Raw genomic sequence first — 17500 nt, forward strand, 5'->3', positions numbered from 1 at the left:
CAATAGAATTGAATAATCAACAATTGAATAATAGAACGACATTATAATATCACTTACTCTGAATATCAAATGAGTAGTAGATTTTTTCCTGATAAATGTAAAAATGACTTCCATTATCTCCTCCCCCTGTGACATGTAATAGCCATCAGCCAATCACAAAAACATATGTATATACTGTGAACTCCTACACATGTTCAGTAGGAGATGTTGCCTCAGAAAGTGTGCATATAAAAATACTGTGCTCGTTTTGATAATAAAGTGTATATATATATATATATATATATATATATATATATATATATATATATATATATATATACATATATATATATATATTTAATGTTGTGCGGTACGATGGGCTATGTGTGTGTGTGTGTATGTATGTATGTGTATATATATATATATATATATATATATATATACACATACATATGTTGTGCAGTACGATGGGCTATGTGTGTGTGTATGTGTATATATATATATATATATATATATATATACATATACATATGTTGTGCAGTACAATGGGCTATGTACCGCATGGGTTAAAATATGTAAGAAATTTGTCAAAATTAATTTATTATTTATATATGTGTATAACTATAATTACTGTCTTTAAAATTATCAAAAGTCAAAGAATCATTATAGTTATGCGAAAATATTTAACATTATTTGTATTTGTTTGATATATAGGTCGTCACTGTGAGAGTATACTGGATTTGTGCCCAAGTCGACCTTGTCAAAATGGTGGGACGTGCGCTGTTGCAGTGAACATGCCAGATGGATTCACTTGCCAATGTCCACCTGTGAGTTCAAAATGAGTACTTAAAGCTAAGAAGTACATATATTGTTTGGGAAAAAATATTTGAAACAGGATAAGTATATCACTGACCATAGAAAATGACACAATGGTTTAGATATTTTTAACAAATCATTTTAATGTCAAATTCCAAATACAAAGTAAAAGAGGCAGTGTTCTCCACAGAAAATGTAGCTTGAAGGTGGAGTCAGTTTAATAACATTTTCTTTTATTTATAAATGTTACTTAAGCTATCCAAAGCACAAATGAATTGCATTATTTAACATAAATCGATTTAATGATAATTTGTTCAACAAACTGTGGGGGAAAAAATAATAATATTGATTTAAATTCTAGCCAGATGGTCAGTAAAATCAGCCGGGTGGTATGCACATTAAAGTGATGGTAAATCCTAGCGTTTGTGAAACGCTAGGATTTACCAGTGGAACAAATAAAGGGAGGTGACGTTTCCACCTCTAAGCCAATAGCTGTGCGGGCCAGCTGGCACCATGCCAGAAAGCTAGCATGCTATTGGCTAAGATCACCTCACAGCAAAATAGCGTTCTGCCGTGGACTGCCTGAGGTGCTTAGCGCGGCAAACGCTTCAGACAAATAAAGGACTTTCAAGACATGATAGTCCCCTTTATTTGTTCCACTGGTAAACCCTAGTGTTTCACAAACTCTAGGATTTACTATCACTTTAAATATGTTCTGGGGATTGCACTGACATGCAATAATGACATAATATATAATATTATAGTATAAAATGCAATAATTTTGTATATAATATTATAGTATATAGAATAAAAGTCATCATTCACTTTTAAAGGTACTGTAAACACCTTAATATAACAAGACATTTTTGTTGTCTTGCCATAAAATATCAAGTAAATTATTTAGGGAATGATAAGTAGCAGTTTAGCATTGAGATGTCTGTAGTGTGCAGCTTTAGTTCTGAGAATTAAAAAAACCACAGTGTACTGAGCTAAATTACATGAAAAGGGGGTAAAATAAATAATGAAAGTATAGTGGAAAGTTGTTTAATTATGCATAACCAAATGTTTTATACTTATACTGTTAATGTCCCTTTAAGAAGAAAAACATTATGTAATTGTGAGCCAGGTTGGAAGCCAAATGGTTCATATCTATATAGGAAAGGTCTTTGTACAGTCTTTAACATTTTATTTCCTGATTTACAGGGCTTCTTTGGCTTCAAATGCCAATATAGCAACAGCACATGTGGGCAGTATAAGTGCAGAGCTGGGGAATACTGCACCATGACTTCTTCTGGTCCCCGATGTCAGTGCAACACCGGACCTGCTGGGTATCCATGCCAAAACAATGTGGGCTGTGCCACTAAACCTTGTAAAAATAATGGGGTTTGCCAGAAAAAAGATCAACCTCCTTACTACATCTGTGAATGTCATATGCCGTATGTAGGAATGCACTGCGAAATTTACATCCCCCCAGTTCAGGAACCTCAGAGTTGTCCCATCCCTAGATGCAAGGAGAAAGCGGGAGATGCCTATTGTGATCCAGAATGCAACAGGCACGACTGCTTCTGGGATGGTGGCGATTGCTCCCTGACCATGGGAGACCCCTGGGCCAATTGCTCTTCTTCTCTTACATGTTGGGAATATTTCAATGGTCATTGTGACGAGATGTGCAATACCCCAGAATGCCTTTACGACAACTTTGAGTGCCAAAAAAAAGAACCGACCTGCAAGTAAGAGCTCATTATTTTAAATATTTTTGGAGAAACTATTTGAATCTCTGACACTAATGTCAAAATAAAATTTTCATGATTCAGATAGAGCGCGCAAATTAAAAAATAATGCAAATTTATTTCCATGATCAAATTGTGCATAGTCTTTTTAGATGCACGCTTTCTGAGGCACCAGCTACTTCTGAGCATGTGCAAGAGGACACAGTGTATTCGTATATGAGTCTATGATTCGTTAATGACTATCAGATAATACAAGGGGGCAGGAAAATGGAAGGAAATTTTAAAATATGTTAGAGAAAAATCTTATGCTCGTTTAAAATTTAGTGCTATTGCATTTGTTGATTATGGCATTATACTGTATTTATTGCAATGTAAAACACTATACTTTTACTGTACTTAAAATAACTTCTGGTGAGAATGTTCAATAAACAAATTTAAAAGACACTGATAATAAGTATTAGTGGCCTTACGTGATACTTGCAAATATTATAGACCACAGTGCATAAGAGTTATGTGTCTTACCAGCTCTTAGTCTATATGTTTCTGGCCAGCACAACTATATTAGCTCCCTCGAGCCCGTGTGCTCTCTGTGCGCTTCTCTTCTAATATTAGTTCCAGTGGATCATGGTGTTCCGTCTCTAAACTCACCAATAAATTCCCTTACAGCTCCCTGGCTCACTTCCTGCCTGTCCTGGACATTGTTAAACCAGACACTTCTATATCCTAGTTATAGGTAACAAATCAGTGCCTGTGAAGTCAATTAGACCTTTCCGCATATAGCTCCAGCTGGATCCAAAAGTAATCAAGATGAGTTGAGTTAATTTCAACTCCCTGCTTTTTACAATAACAGTGAAGGAATCATGGGACTTTTTTGTCTCTTAAAGGGACACTGAACCCAATTTTTTTCTTTCGTGATTCAGATAGAGCATGCAATTTTAATCAACTTCCTAATTTACTCCTAATATCAATTTTTCTTCGTTCTCTTGCTATCTTTATTTGAAAAAGAAGGCGTCTAAGCTTTTCTTGGGTTCAGAACTCTGGACAGCACGTTTTTATTGGTGGATGAATTTATCCACCAATCAGGAAGGATAACCCAGGTTGTTCACCAAAAATGGGCCGGCATCTAAACTTACATTCTTGCATTTCAAATAAAGATACCAAGAGAATAAAGACAATTTGATAATAGGAGTAAATTAGAAAGTTGCTTAAAATGTCATGCTATATCTGAATCAGGAAAGAAAAAATGTGGGTTCAGTGTCCCTTTAAACAACAAGTGCATGATAAAAAGACAATGCAATAGCACTTAGGGCTCCATTTATTAAAGGGACACTGAGCCCACATTTTTTCTTTCGTGATTCAGATAGACCATGACATTTTAAGCAACTTTCTAGTTTACTCCTATTATCAAATTTTCTCCATTCTCTTGGTATCTTTATTTGAAATGCAAGAATGTAAGTTTAGATGCCAGCCCATTTTTGGTGAACAAACTGGGTTGTCCTTGCTGATTGGTGGATAAATTCATCCACCAATAAAAAAGTGCTGTCCAGAGTTCTGAACCCAATAAACTTAGATGCCTACTTTTTCAAATAAAGATAACAAGAGAACGAAGACAAATTAAAAATAGGAGTAAATTAGAAAGTTGCTTAAAATTGCATGCTCTATCTGAATCACCAAAGAAAAAAATTTGGGTTCAGTGTCCCTTTAAGCAGTGGATGCTGCTTTGGAGCCCCATCAATTCAGGCTCACCTGAAACGGAAGTTAAGAATCAGCGGTTGTAAGACAGCTACTCCTTAACTTCTCTGACACCTTTTAGGTGCGGACTGAAATCATCCTGATCCGATTGGCTGCCAGTGAGCAGGGGGCGACATTGTACAAGCGTTTCAGTAGAAATGCTTGTGCAGTGATAAATGGCGAAAGGGTATGCTGTCGGCATTTAGCGAGATCAAGCGGACATGATTCGATACAGCGAATCATGTCCGCTTGACCTTTAATAAATCTACCCCATATAACTGAGCTCCTGCACTGACCCAATCTTGAAGGATGCACTTTATTTTATTGCATGGAAAAACATTGTAAATTGTACTGGTTAGGAAGCTGCGGTCTGATGACTTTTCTTATACACAGGTATGATAAATATTGTGCGGATCATTATGCCGATGGACGCTGTGATAAAGGATGTAACAATAAGGAATGTCACTGGGACGGACTTGATTGCTCCACCGACAAATCTGAAAATCTCGCTACGGGCACGCTTGTTATCGTTGTGCTAATGCCACCTGAAGATCTGCTAAGAGATGCTCGCAATTTTCTCAGGACCTTAAGCAGCATCCTTCACACAAATGTGAGGATCAAGAAAAACCCTGATGGGAGTCCAATTGTATTTCCGTATTATCGTTCAGAACATGTAGGGTCACGTCGACGTAGAAGATCACTCCACCTCATACGGATACCCAGGGAGCTTGACAGAGAAGTGATTGGGTGAGTCGTTTTTTTTTTAATATAAACTTTATTCATAATGTCCAATACAAAGCAAAACCAAGTATCCATATTTTCAAATAAGCTTACAATATTGCAATCTAAAGAGACATATAACAATAGCTGTCCTTCTGATTTTAAAGGTACAGTCTAGTCCAAAATAAACTTTCATGATTCAGATAGGGCATGCAATTTTATACAACTTTCCAATTTACTATTATCACCAAATTTGCTTTGTTCTCTTGGTATTCTTAGTTGAGTGCTAAACCTAGGTAGGCTCATATGCTAATTTATAAGCCCTTGAAGGCTGCCTCTTATCTGAATGCATTTTGAAAGTTTTTCACAACTATTGGGCGCTAGTTCATGTGTGCCATATAGATAACATTATGCTCATGCCGTGGAGTTACCTAGGAGTCAGCACTGATTGGCTAAAATGCAAGTCTGTCAAAAGAACTGAAATAAGAGGGCAGTCTGCAGAGGTTTAGATACAAGGTAATACGTGTATTAATATAACAGTGTTGGTTATGCAAAACTGGGGAATGGGAAATAAAGGGATTATCTATCTTTTTAAACAATAAAATTCTGGTGTAGATTGTCCCTTTAAGGGACATTTCTGTCAAATCTGAATAAAATTGAGCAAACATGCTGTTGCACTGAGCATATATAGATATACTGCCCATTCCTGTGCACAGTAAATCATTTTTAATTAGAAAAAAAACAAAAAAACAAGTTTTTACTAGAATCATTTTTGTTAATACAACTGCATTGAAAAAAAATACTTTTATCCAAAATGCACTTTGGCGTTAGGCATTAAATTCATGTAAAAACTGTAGTGAAAAGATTTAAAGGGACTTTTTAGCCAGTTTCAGATATTATAGTTTCTGAACATTTTGTAATTATCTAAATTATCTAAATTAAATTATAAACAGCCTAACTAAACAAAAACAACTTATAGGGTTAATCAGAATTTACTGTATATGAACATCAAATGTTTTCTAATTCTCTGATTACATAAAATAAAAAAAACTATTAGCGTGCTTAATGGTACAGTAAATTCAGGAGGTAGCTTTGATGGTTTAGATAGAGTATGGCATTTTGCTTAGTTGTCTTGGTATCCTTTTTTTGGAGAGTAAACATAGGTTGTCTGACCTCAGGAGGGTGCATGTGTCTTTAGCGGTGCTCCGACAGAATGCCGACGGACAGAATGTCCAAGAGACTGTGTTCTGAGGTCGGCTGAGGGCAGATACGCTCCAGAGTGCTCTCTTCTAATCAGAGCCTTGGGCGCCGCAACCGCCTCTGGGAACCTAACAATGGGTCCCACCCCTGAAGACGTGCTTTTAAATATCTATCCTTATCTATCTCGTGGCCGGACTGTTATCCAACGGTCATTTGTCTGTTAGAATATTATCCGTCACACAAATGTCAGTCGGACAAATGTCCGTCGGATAACAGTCCACCACAGTCTTTAGCAGTCTGTGGCAGCAGTGTTTTGTAAAAGTGTTTGTAGCAAAGTTATACAACGGGGCAAACACTTTTGCCATATAGTACTTTAATAAAATATGCTTTGTTCTTTTGGTATTCAGGGGTAGACTCAGAAGCGCGCACGTGTTTTAAGTACAGTCCAACAACAAGAACGCACCCTGCTACTGTGGATAAAGCACTTTATTATTCCATCATATATGAAGTAACACACACTGAAAAAACAGGCAGCTCATATATCGGGACCGATATTTGAGATGGGGTTGACATTTCCCTTGTTCAGAGGAGAATTGCCTGGTATTTCGGGGCTGAATTGACCTTGTTAGCCGAGTTCAGATTGATATACTTAAAGTGAATGTAAAGTCACCCTTATTGCTAATCGTCATATTATTAATCATCAAAAATAAGGGTGACTTTAATTCATCGTTTTGTTATTTATTATTTCTAAAGGCATAAATGTACCTTGATATATGTTTATTCTGTGCCTCGATTCCTCCGCCCGCCATTTTGTCCCAGTTTTGCATTTTGATTGACAACAGGGATTTCAAATCAATATTCCCACCCGGGGCGTTCAACCCTTTTTTTTGTAACGTCATACGCTTCTCTGCGCATGCGTTAGGAAAAATTTTCAGCTTTAGAAGCGATGCGCGTTTAGAGCTTCTGGGAAGATTGAGAGTGGCCGAAGTAAACGCTTGCCCAGAGTAAGTTTATTTTTTTCAAACGCATTCACAGATTTCGGCAATTATAATGTAAAGCATGCGCGTTGTAAATTACTCACGGGTACGCACTTTACAGATACGTACAGAGCGGGTGAGACCGCTCTATACGTCACTATGTTCAGATACAGGAAGTTGCGAGTAGGAGGAGTCCAGGTGCGAACGGATCAATTCTTGGTTAATAAAATATAACTAAAACTATTCATTTATTTAAAAAAAAAAAAAAATGCGGTTTAGATTGTTATATGTTGATAAATCATTACCCAAAGTAAAGGCTGCTAAAATTGACATGCACTTTAAGGAAAGTTTTCCTCTGTGAAAAGCACAATTGGGCTAAAAGAAGCTACCCCCAAGTGGTAACCAGCCATAGAACAAGCTACTGAGCTGTTGTTCGTTCCCGGCAGACTGCTGCTCTCTCTGTTTGTATTTGTATATACATCAGCCATATTAGCTATATCCTGTATCACTAGGTATGCTTTTTAACAAATGATTCCAAGAGAACAAAGTAAATTAAATGATAAAAGTCATTTGGAAAGTTGCTTATAATTGCATGCTCTATCTGAATCATGAATGAAAAAAATTGGGGTTTTATGTCCCTTTAAGCATAGAAAAGGAGTATGAGCCATAAAAACAGAACATTTCTGTATACAAATTTCTAAAGTCATTTTTAGTGATTTAATTCACTCTCAAGGGATTTTAACAATTTAGTATACAGGTTACTTACAGGGGACATTAAACACTAAATGCATTTTATAAGCATAGTACTGAGCTTATTCCCCACCTCCCTCAAGTTATGGGTTCTGCCATGTTGAAGTTTAGCTTTCATTGCATTCCATTGTTGATGTGTCTGCACATGCGCTTACAACTCTTCTTCAGATACCTGCAGTTCCAAAATAGCGGCACCCATAATTAGAGGTGCCTGAAATGTATCTAGTGTTTAGTGTCCGTTTAATTCATTAATGTATATGTGGTCTTTTTTTCTGCAGCTCAAAAGTATATCTTGAGATTGATAACCAGCAATGTATCCAGGATTCAGATCAGTGCTTTACAGATACAGATTCTGCAGCCGCCCTGTTAGCTGCACATGCCGTGCACGGTACCCTCTCTTACCCTTTGGTTTCTGTGGAAAGTAAGTAACTTTAAGACTATACTGCTTATTTTTTTACTATACAATACTAAACTATTACTTTATAACTATACTGTATTATACTATACAATTCTATACTATTACTATAATTTATTCAGAACACATTACTTGACATGTTTAGCTTAGGATCAGCACTGTATTACTGCTCCGAAGTTGACTTAAAAATGTCATAAAAGTAAAAAATAAACTTTGATGATTAGAATTCTTATTTATACATCACAACTTTTTGGATTTGTATAAGCATTATTATTGAGCTTTCCTTTCTGCTCTCCTTATAAACAATAGCTATATCTGAGTTGGTTGTATTACTCAAGGACCTTACTTCTATGGACTGATGGGACTAAGTAAACTCTTCTGCACTTTAGAAGGGCCCCTGATAGGGACCAATAAATCCAAACAGTGTCTGAAGTAGAGGAGGAGTGCAGATAATTTATAGTGAGAGCTGATTAAAAGGCTGAATAAAGTTACTAGGCTAAAACAGTTGCTCTACCTCCAGTAGGGTGGCCAACTATCATCCATTTAAAACAACTTGTGGTTGGTAGGGCCTATGACATCCGTGTGTTATTGGATGACCAGCTAGTGATTCGTGAAGTGTATGAGATGAGTGTGTAACTGGATGACCAGCTGATGATTTGTGAAGTGTATGAGATGAGTGTGTTACTGGATGACCAGCTGGTGATTTGTGAAGTGTATGAGATGAGTGTGTTACTGGATGACCAGCTGGTGATTTTTGGGGTGTATGAGACAAGTGTGTTGCTAGATGACCAACTGGTGATTCTTGGGGTGAATGAGATGAGTGTGTTACTGGATCACCAACTGGTGGTTTATGGAGTGTATGAGATGAGTGTGTTACTGGGTGGCCAGATGGAGATTTGTGAAGTGTATGAGATGAGTGTGTTACTGGATGACCAGCTGGTGATTTTTGGGGTGTATGAGACGAGTGTGTTGCTAGATGACCAGCTGGTGATTCTTGGGGTGAATGAGATGAGTGTGTTATTGGATGACCAGCTGGTAGTGATGTGGTGTATATACAATGAGTGTGTTACTGAATGACCAGCTATTAATTTATTATTAGATGAATTTGTTATTTATGTTCTTTTTTAATTGCAGGTGAAAAACAAAGTCCATCATCTTCAACATTTATGTACCTGTTGCCAATAGGATTGGTTATTATCATTGCTATCCTCCTATTGATGGTTGTTTTGGCCAAAAAAAAGAGGAAACATGGTACCCTTTGGTTCCCAGAGGGATTCATCCTCCGCAAAGACTCTAGCAACCAGAAGCGCAGGGAGCCTGTTGGCCAAGATGATGTTGATTTGAAGTAAGTTGTGGTTTTTAACACAAACAAAAACAAAACAGGAAATCTAATACTAAAAAGACTTGATTAGGTCTACAGGGGAACTCATAAACTACTTTATTTTAGAAATACTTAGACCTACAGATCTTATTTGCATCCTCCAATTTTTATTTATTTCTTCTGCCCAAGAATTGCTGACAAAGGAATTCAGAATATCCCAAATTAAAAATGTTTTTTTATAGGCAGCCGTAGATTACATACAAAGGAAAAGCACTATTGGCACTACTAGGGGTGTAATCACGAATTCCCCAGTAAACTAAATTTCTTATTGTACTATTAGATTTTTGTACGAGAGTACATTTAATCAGCCCTGGACTGATGGTATGTACACTTAGGGAGCACTCACATTCCTTATAGGCTATATTCAAGTGAATGTCAATTTTTATGAATTAGTGCCCGGTTTTTAATAATCCTATTAAAAACAAGGGAACTTTAATTCATCAAAATTGACATTTCACTCGTTTTCTTCAAAAACGTACTTTTTAATCCTGGCAGCCGCTCCAGCACTTCCTCCACCCGTTGCAAGCCGTCTTCGTGGGTCCAAAATGACGAATCCGGCTTCCTCCTATCACGGCGTTGCATCAGGCCAAGATTCCCCCGGGGGGAGGGAAGCCATGATTGGAGGAAGCCGGATTCGTCATTTCTGACGTTGCAGAGGCTTCCGAAGGCCGGGGAATCACTGGAGCGGCTGCCAGGATTTAAAGGTAAGTTTTTGAAGAAAACTAGTGAAATGTCAATTTTGATGAATTAAAGTGCCCTTGTTTTTAATAGGTTTATTAATAACCGGGCACTAATTCATCAAAATTGACCTTCACTTTAAGTATAGAGCAATGATATTATGACAGAGATATGCTGTTTAAAATATAACCTTTATTAAGATGATTAAAAAATGTAAAACACACACTTAAAAGCACAAATGAGTTAAAGCTGGTAACTAAATCATGTATTTCCTTATATTTTGCTTGGCTTGTTATTATTACTATTCATATTTAAGTGTTTATTTTTATGCATCTACAGATTATGTTACACCACATCTAAGTTATCCACTTGTGTATATGTATACTTAGGGTTATAGTGTTTATCCCTTTAAATGTAATAAGCTGTTTCAATAACACTTGCTTTTAGCCAATGAGGTGATCTCACCTTTCTTAAATAGGGCACACAGTTGTAGCCCATTATGTCTATGATTACGGTCCGAAACCGGTCAGACAAGCCACTTTGTTTTGGATACAGCTGTCCATTTTCTGGATTTTACTCTTTGAATAAAGTTTGATTTTTAGCCTTTAAATTTTGAGACTTTTTGTTCACCTTTTTTACATATTACAGGGGATAGGAGGGAATCTGTATAGATTTTAATATGCAATAAGCAGCTGGTAAATCTGCTTAAATCAAACCAACATTGATAATAATACACTGTGAATGTATGCGCATGCCCTCTGTTAACTTATAACTAGGTGTGTTGGAATGTGTAGCATTTTATATCTATAGATGACCATGTTTGTAAGCAGAGGTGATTAAGCTAATCTCATGAGCAGTATCTCAATGAGAGCAGTTACGCTGGGAGCCAGCGAATGCAGCATATAATATTCTAATGATTACATTTGTCTCTTCAATGGTAGCAGTGAATATAACCGAATGTATTTAAACAGTTGGCATTTAAAGAGCCTAATTTTGATATTGCAGACAGATAAGCTTTGCAACCAATACAATAAGGTTATTACTTAAAGGGACACTGAACCCAAATTTTTTAATTCGTGATTCAGATAGAGCATGGAATTTTAAGCAACTTTCTAATTTACTTCTATTATCAAATTTTCTTCATTCTCTTGGTATCTTTATTTGAAAAGCAAGAATGTAAGTTTAGATGCCCATTTTTGATGAACAACCTGGGTTGTTCTTGCTGATTGGTGGATAAATTCATCCACCAATAAGAAAGGGCTGTCCAGAGTGCTGTCCAAAAAAAAAAAGCTTAGATGCCTTCTTTTTGAAATAAAGATAGCAAGAGACAGAAGACAAATTGATAATAGGAGTACATTGGAAAGTTGCTTAAAATTGCATGCTCTATCTGAATCACAAAATAAATAATTTGGGTTCAGTGTCCCTTTAACTCTGCTGTTCTGGGATATGAGGTATTCTACCTCCATTTAGCAACATAATTATTGCACTCATGTGTATTTTACTAACGAATAGACTTGCTTAGATGGTTTAAAATCCACAGCCTAGGTCTGTATTGATTTGTGTATTTTTAAAAATCACCCTAGTTAAGCTTACTGACGATTAACACATGATTTAGTTACCAGCTTTAACTCATTTGTGTTTTTAAGTGTGTGTGTTTTACATTTTGTAATCATCTTAATAAAGGTTATATTTTAATCAGTGTATCTCTGTCACAATCTCATTGCTCTATACTTAATATAGCCTATAAGGAATGTGAGTGCTCCCTAAGTGTACATACCAGAACTGATTAAATAAATTAGATTATATACATTTGATTGGAATTGATCTATTAAAGGGACACTGTACCCAAAATTCTTCTTTCGTGATTCAGATTGAGCATGAAATTTTAAGCAACTTTCTAATTTACTCCTATTATGAATTTTTCTTCATTCTTTTGGTATCTTTATTTGAAATGCAAGAATGTAAGTTTAGATGCCGGCCCATTTTTGGTGAACAATCTGGGTTGTCCTTGCTGATTGGTGGATAAATTCATCCACCAATAAAAAAGTGCTGTCCAGAGTACTGAAACCAAAAAAAAAGCTTAGATGCCTTCTTTTTCAAATAATGATAGCAAGAGAACAAAGAAAAATTGATAATAGGAGTAAATTAGAAAGTTGCTTAAAATTGCATGCTCTTTCTGAATTACAAAAGAAAAAAATTGGGTTCAGTGTCCCTTTAAGCTTAATGCAACTGATACTTCAGCATACATGCTACAAACCAGCATGTGTAGAAACACAGAAAAAAGAATATATACACTACTGTGCAAGATAGGCAGGTGTGAAAAAATGCTATTAAGTAAGAATGCTTTCAAAAATATAAATATTAATAGTTTATTTTGATCAATTAGCAAAATGAGTGAACAGAAGAAAAAAATCTAAATCAAATAAATATTTGGTGTGAGCAACCTTTTCCTACGTACATTTGCACACAGGTTTTTTTTTAAGCAAATAGGTTGTTCCAAACGTCTTGGAGAGCTTTTTTGTGGATTTAGGCAGCCTCATTTGCTTCTGTTTCTTCATGTAATCCCAGACAGACTCTGTGATGTTGATCAGGGCTCTGTAGTAGCCATACTATAACTTCCAGGACTCCTTGTTCTTCTTTACACTGAAGATAGTTCTTAATGCAATTGGCTGTATGTTTGGGGGTGTTGTCATACTGCATAATATATTTGGGGCCAATCAGGTGTCTCCCTGATGGTATTGCATGATAGATAAGTATCTGCCTGTACTTCTCAGCATTAAGAAGACCATTAATTCTGACCACACCCCCAGCATCATTTGCAGAAATGCAGCCCTAGACTTACAAGGAACCTCCAGCATGCTTCACTATTGCCTGCAGACACTCATTCTTGTACCCCTCTCTAGCCCTTCGGTGAACAAACTGCCTTTTGCTACAGCCAAATATTTGTCATATTTTGACTCATTAGTCCAGAGTTCCTGCTGTCAAATTTTCTGTACCCCAGTTCCCGTGTTTTCATGCATAGTTGAGTCGCTTGGACTTATTTTCAAGTCGGAGGTATGGCTTTTTGGCCGCAAGTCTTCCATAAAGACCACTTTTCACCAGACTTCTCCTAACAGTAGATGGGTGTACCAAGGTCACACAGGTTTCCACCAATTCTAAACTGATGGCACTGATGGACATCTTCCAATTGTGAAGGGAAGTAATTGCTGCACTAAGTTTCCTTGCCTGACCACTGCGTCTACAATCCTCAATATTGCCCATTTTGTTGTGCTTCTTCAGAAGAGCTTAGACACATCTGGAAACCCCTGTCTGCCTTGAAATTTCTGCCTAAGAGAGACCTTGCTGATGCAGTATATCTTCATTGTCTTGTTTCTGTGCTCAGTCTTGCCATGTTATATGACGTTTAACATTAAACTGTCTTCAGCAACTTGACCTTGTTATCACCCAGTTTTATTCCTTCTACACAGCTGTTCCTGTTTCAGTTAAGGATAGTGTTTCAACCTACATATTAAATTGATGATCATTAGCATGTGTTTGGTATAATTGTTTAATCATGCACCTAATTATATGCCTACAACATCTCTGACTTAGCACGTGTACCTAAAATAATGTATGCTGTTTCAAAGGCAAAGGGTGGTTACATCAAATATTGATTTAACTTAGTTTTTTTTTCCTGTTCACTCACTTTGCATTTTGTTAACTGATAAAAACTTAACATTTCTATGTTTGAAAGCTTTCTTACTTTACAGCATTTTCACACCTGCCTAAAACTTTTTCACAGCAGTACATCTGTTTTGTATAAACCAGGGTTGCCCCTGCATTTTTATGTAGAGGGGCAACCACTTGTAGGATTTTCCAGCGGCCACATTACATTATACTGTTATGCTAAATATAACTGTATACTAATGCTAAAGAGAGTGCCTCAAAATAAAATTATATAATTATTGTATTTTTTTAGTTAAAAATTACATAGTAAATTAGTTACTATTATTGAAATGAATTTACCTGTATAGCCCTATAAAATGTACACAGTTTAGTACAAATACACATGCTTTTTATTTAGGTTGCATCCCCATTGTACTTTTTTGGCTGACAGGGTCACCACATCACCGGGTCACCCAGCAACACATACTACATGTCCATCTTACTCCATAGACACCCACAACTATGTCAGCACGGCCTCTGCCCACTGACTTCCCTGATTCAGTCCCAAGCTCCCTAGTTTTCGTCCTAAAACAGATGTGGCTCACGGGCTGCAGTTTGGGCAATCTTGGTATATATGATTTTGGATCACATTCCCTTTAACTAAACAAAATTTCTCTAGTTACAAAAGATATCTTTTGTTGCCTGATAAAGCAATCTTTGTATAATTTGATCTGGTCATGTTGCTATTATTGAATCATTAGTTATTATTTCTGCTAAATAATCTTGGCACAACATTAAAACACTTCCAAACATATAACAATGTGCAATATCATATGAACATGTTTGCTGCAATTTAATATTTTGATATTACAAATATTATTAAATACCAGGTGGTAGACAGTATATGAATATATATTTTGTTTTTCCAAAGTATTTGTTTACGAGAAAAATATTATTTTGCAGAACTCTGTCTGTGCCGAGAATTGATAGTACTTTGCTGGATCCCAATCAGAATGATCATTGGCCGGATGATAGAGGACCCCAGGCAAAGAAGTCCAAGGTAAAGTGGATAGATTTTTTTGTAAGACTTTTTTTTTTTTTTAATAACCATTAAATAATTTTTAAAACTAGCTTTATTAACAGGTTTATGTTTACATAGCACAAATGAAACAATCAATACTTTTAAAGAACAAATAATTTACAATGCACTCATACTTTGTGTCTAAAGGCACATAAAACGTATTATTTTTACAAGATTTTTCTGCTGTCTTGTAATAGATTAACATAATAGCAAAGTGTAAAGATTTTCAGAACAGATTAAAAATGTGTTTGTTGCAATTGTTTTTCAATGGCCTAACTTTCCCCTCCTCTTGCCTTATTGGGAGGAGTCAGTCTGAGTTTGTTACTGAAGTAGACAAAGCTAGCTACTGTCTTTTGGACACCCCATACTAATTGGGTTCTTCCAAATATGTGGCAGCAGTTTGGGTCCTGTTCCTGCATGACTGTGCCCCTGTGCACATGGGGAGGTCAAAGAAAACATGGTTTGATGAGTTTGGTGTGGAGGAATTCGAGTCGTCTGCACAGATCCCTGACCTCAACCCAACTGAACACCTTTAGGATAAATTGGAAGGATTTCTGATTGTGACCCAGGTTGGTCCAACATCAGGGCCTGACTTCACAAATGCTGTTTTGGCTGAAGGGCACAAATTCCCACAGACACACTACAAGATCTTGTGGAAAGCCTTACCCAGAAGAGGTGTGGCTCCATATTAATGCTCATGGTTTTGGGATGGAATATCAAACAAGGTCATATAGGTATAAAAGTCAGGTGTCCTCACACTTTTGTTCATATAGTGTAGACAGCAGGATTAACCTTGTAAAGTCTGTGGTGTGCACTTCCCATTTTGCAGAACTGGAAAACACTTAACTTTTAGTTAGTTAAAGCGACAGGAAACCCCAACATTTTTTATTCATGATTCGTATAGAACATACAATTTTAAGCAACTTTCAAATTTACTTTTATTATCAAATGTTTTTTTATTCTCTTGTTATCCTTTGCTGAAGGAACACCATTGCACTACTGTCAGCTAAATTTATGCAGGCACCAATCAGCAGCTAGCTCCCACTAGTGTAGGATATGTGTGTTTTACTTTTCAACAATGGATACCAAGAAAACAAAGCAAATTTGAAAATAGAAGTGATTTTAAAAGTGTCTTAAAATTACATGCTCTATCTGATTCTTGCAAGTTTAATTTTGATCTTCCTATTCGTTCAACGCGAAAATGGGGCATTATAAATAATTAAAGTATATGGCAAATTTTTTATTTTTTACTATGCATAACGTTGTTGTTAAGGTTTGATAGCCCACAGGCGCATTTAAGAATGCTTAAATGGATAGTAAGTCAAAAAGGAAACTTAAAGGGACACCAAACCCAATTCTTTTCTTTTTTTGATTCAGATAGAGCATGCAATTTTAGGCAACTTTGTAATTTACTCCTATTATCAATTTTTCTTTGTTCTCTTGCTATCTTTATTTAAAAAGAAGGCATCTAAGTTTTTTTTTTGTTTCAGAACTCTGGACGTGCTGTTTTATTGGTGGATGAATTTATTCACCAGTCAGCAAGAACAACCCAGGTTGTTCACAAAAATGGGCCGGCATCTAAACTTACATTCTTGCATTTCAAATAAAGATTCCAAGAGAATGAAGAAAATGTGATAATAGGAGTAAATTAGAAAGTTTCTTAAAATTGCATGCTCTATCTGAATGATGAAAGAAAAAATTTGGGTTCAGTGTCCTTTTAAATGATTCCGATCCAGAGTACAATTTTTATAAAACTTTCCAGTTTGAGTCTGTTATCAATTTTGGTTCAAACATTTTTAAAACTAGATGGCAGCAATGTTTGCAACAACGTGTAGCATTGCTACAAACATTGTTGCAAACACTGCTGCCATAGAGAGCTCCTGTGAGCTTAGTTAGTTTCACTTTTCAACAAAGGATATCAAGGAAAAACAAAAGCAAAATTTAAAAATAGAAATACAATAAAATTAAGTTTAAAGGGACATGAAAAGCAAAAAAAAATATTTTTATGGTTCAGTTAGAGCAGTGATTTGCAACCTTTTTTTTGACGTGGCACACCTTTTTACATTAAAAAATCCCATAATGATTGTCTGTGAATGAATGTCAGTCATGGTTGTAAATGATGCCTGATGAGCCTGTCACATACCTCCCAATATTTCAAAATTTGAAAGAGGGACACCCCCGCACTGTTGTCAGTCTGCCGTGGCACACCTGAGGATCTCTCACGGCACACTAGTGTGCCACGGCACACTGGTTGAAAAACACTGAGTTAGAGTATTCAATTTTAAACAACTTTTCAATGTACTTCTATTATCAAATTCCTTCATTCTTTTTAATATCCCTTGTTGAAGGAGTAGCTATGCACTACTGCAAACTAACTGAGCCAACGAAAAGAGGCAT

The 17500-nt window shown here is 36.2% G+C and overlaps 1 protein-coding gene across 1 annotated transcript in view; it reads left to right on the forward strand.

Annotated features, from left to right (window-relative positions):
- The window catches only part of NOTCH2 (notch receptor 2), a 279864-nt gene that overhangs the window by 235301 nt on the left and 27063 nt on the right, over positions 1 to 17500 (forward strand). Inside the window, exons 24-29 of the mRNA XM_053693095.1 lie at positions 694 to 806; positions 1999 to 2525; positions 4650 to 5003; positions 8182 to 8324; positions 9453 to 9663; positions 14986 to 15082. Of these exons, the coding sequence (XP_053549070.1) occupies positions 694 to 806; positions 1999 to 2525; positions 4650 to 5003; positions 8182 to 8324; positions 9453 to 9663; positions 14986 to 15082 (1445 nt within the window). The remainder of the gene's footprint in view (positions 1 to 693; positions 807 to 1998; positions 2526 to 4649; positions 5004 to 8181; positions 8325 to 9452; positions 9664 to 14985; positions 15083 to 17500) is intronic.

Source organism: Bombina bombina, chromosome 10, assembly GCF_027579735.1.
Source record: "Bombina bombina isolate aBomBom1 chromosome 10, aBomBom1.pri, whole genome shotgun sequence".
Lineage (NCBI taxonomy): Eukaryota > Metazoa > Chordata > Amphibia > Anura > Bombinatoridae > Bombina > Bombina bombina.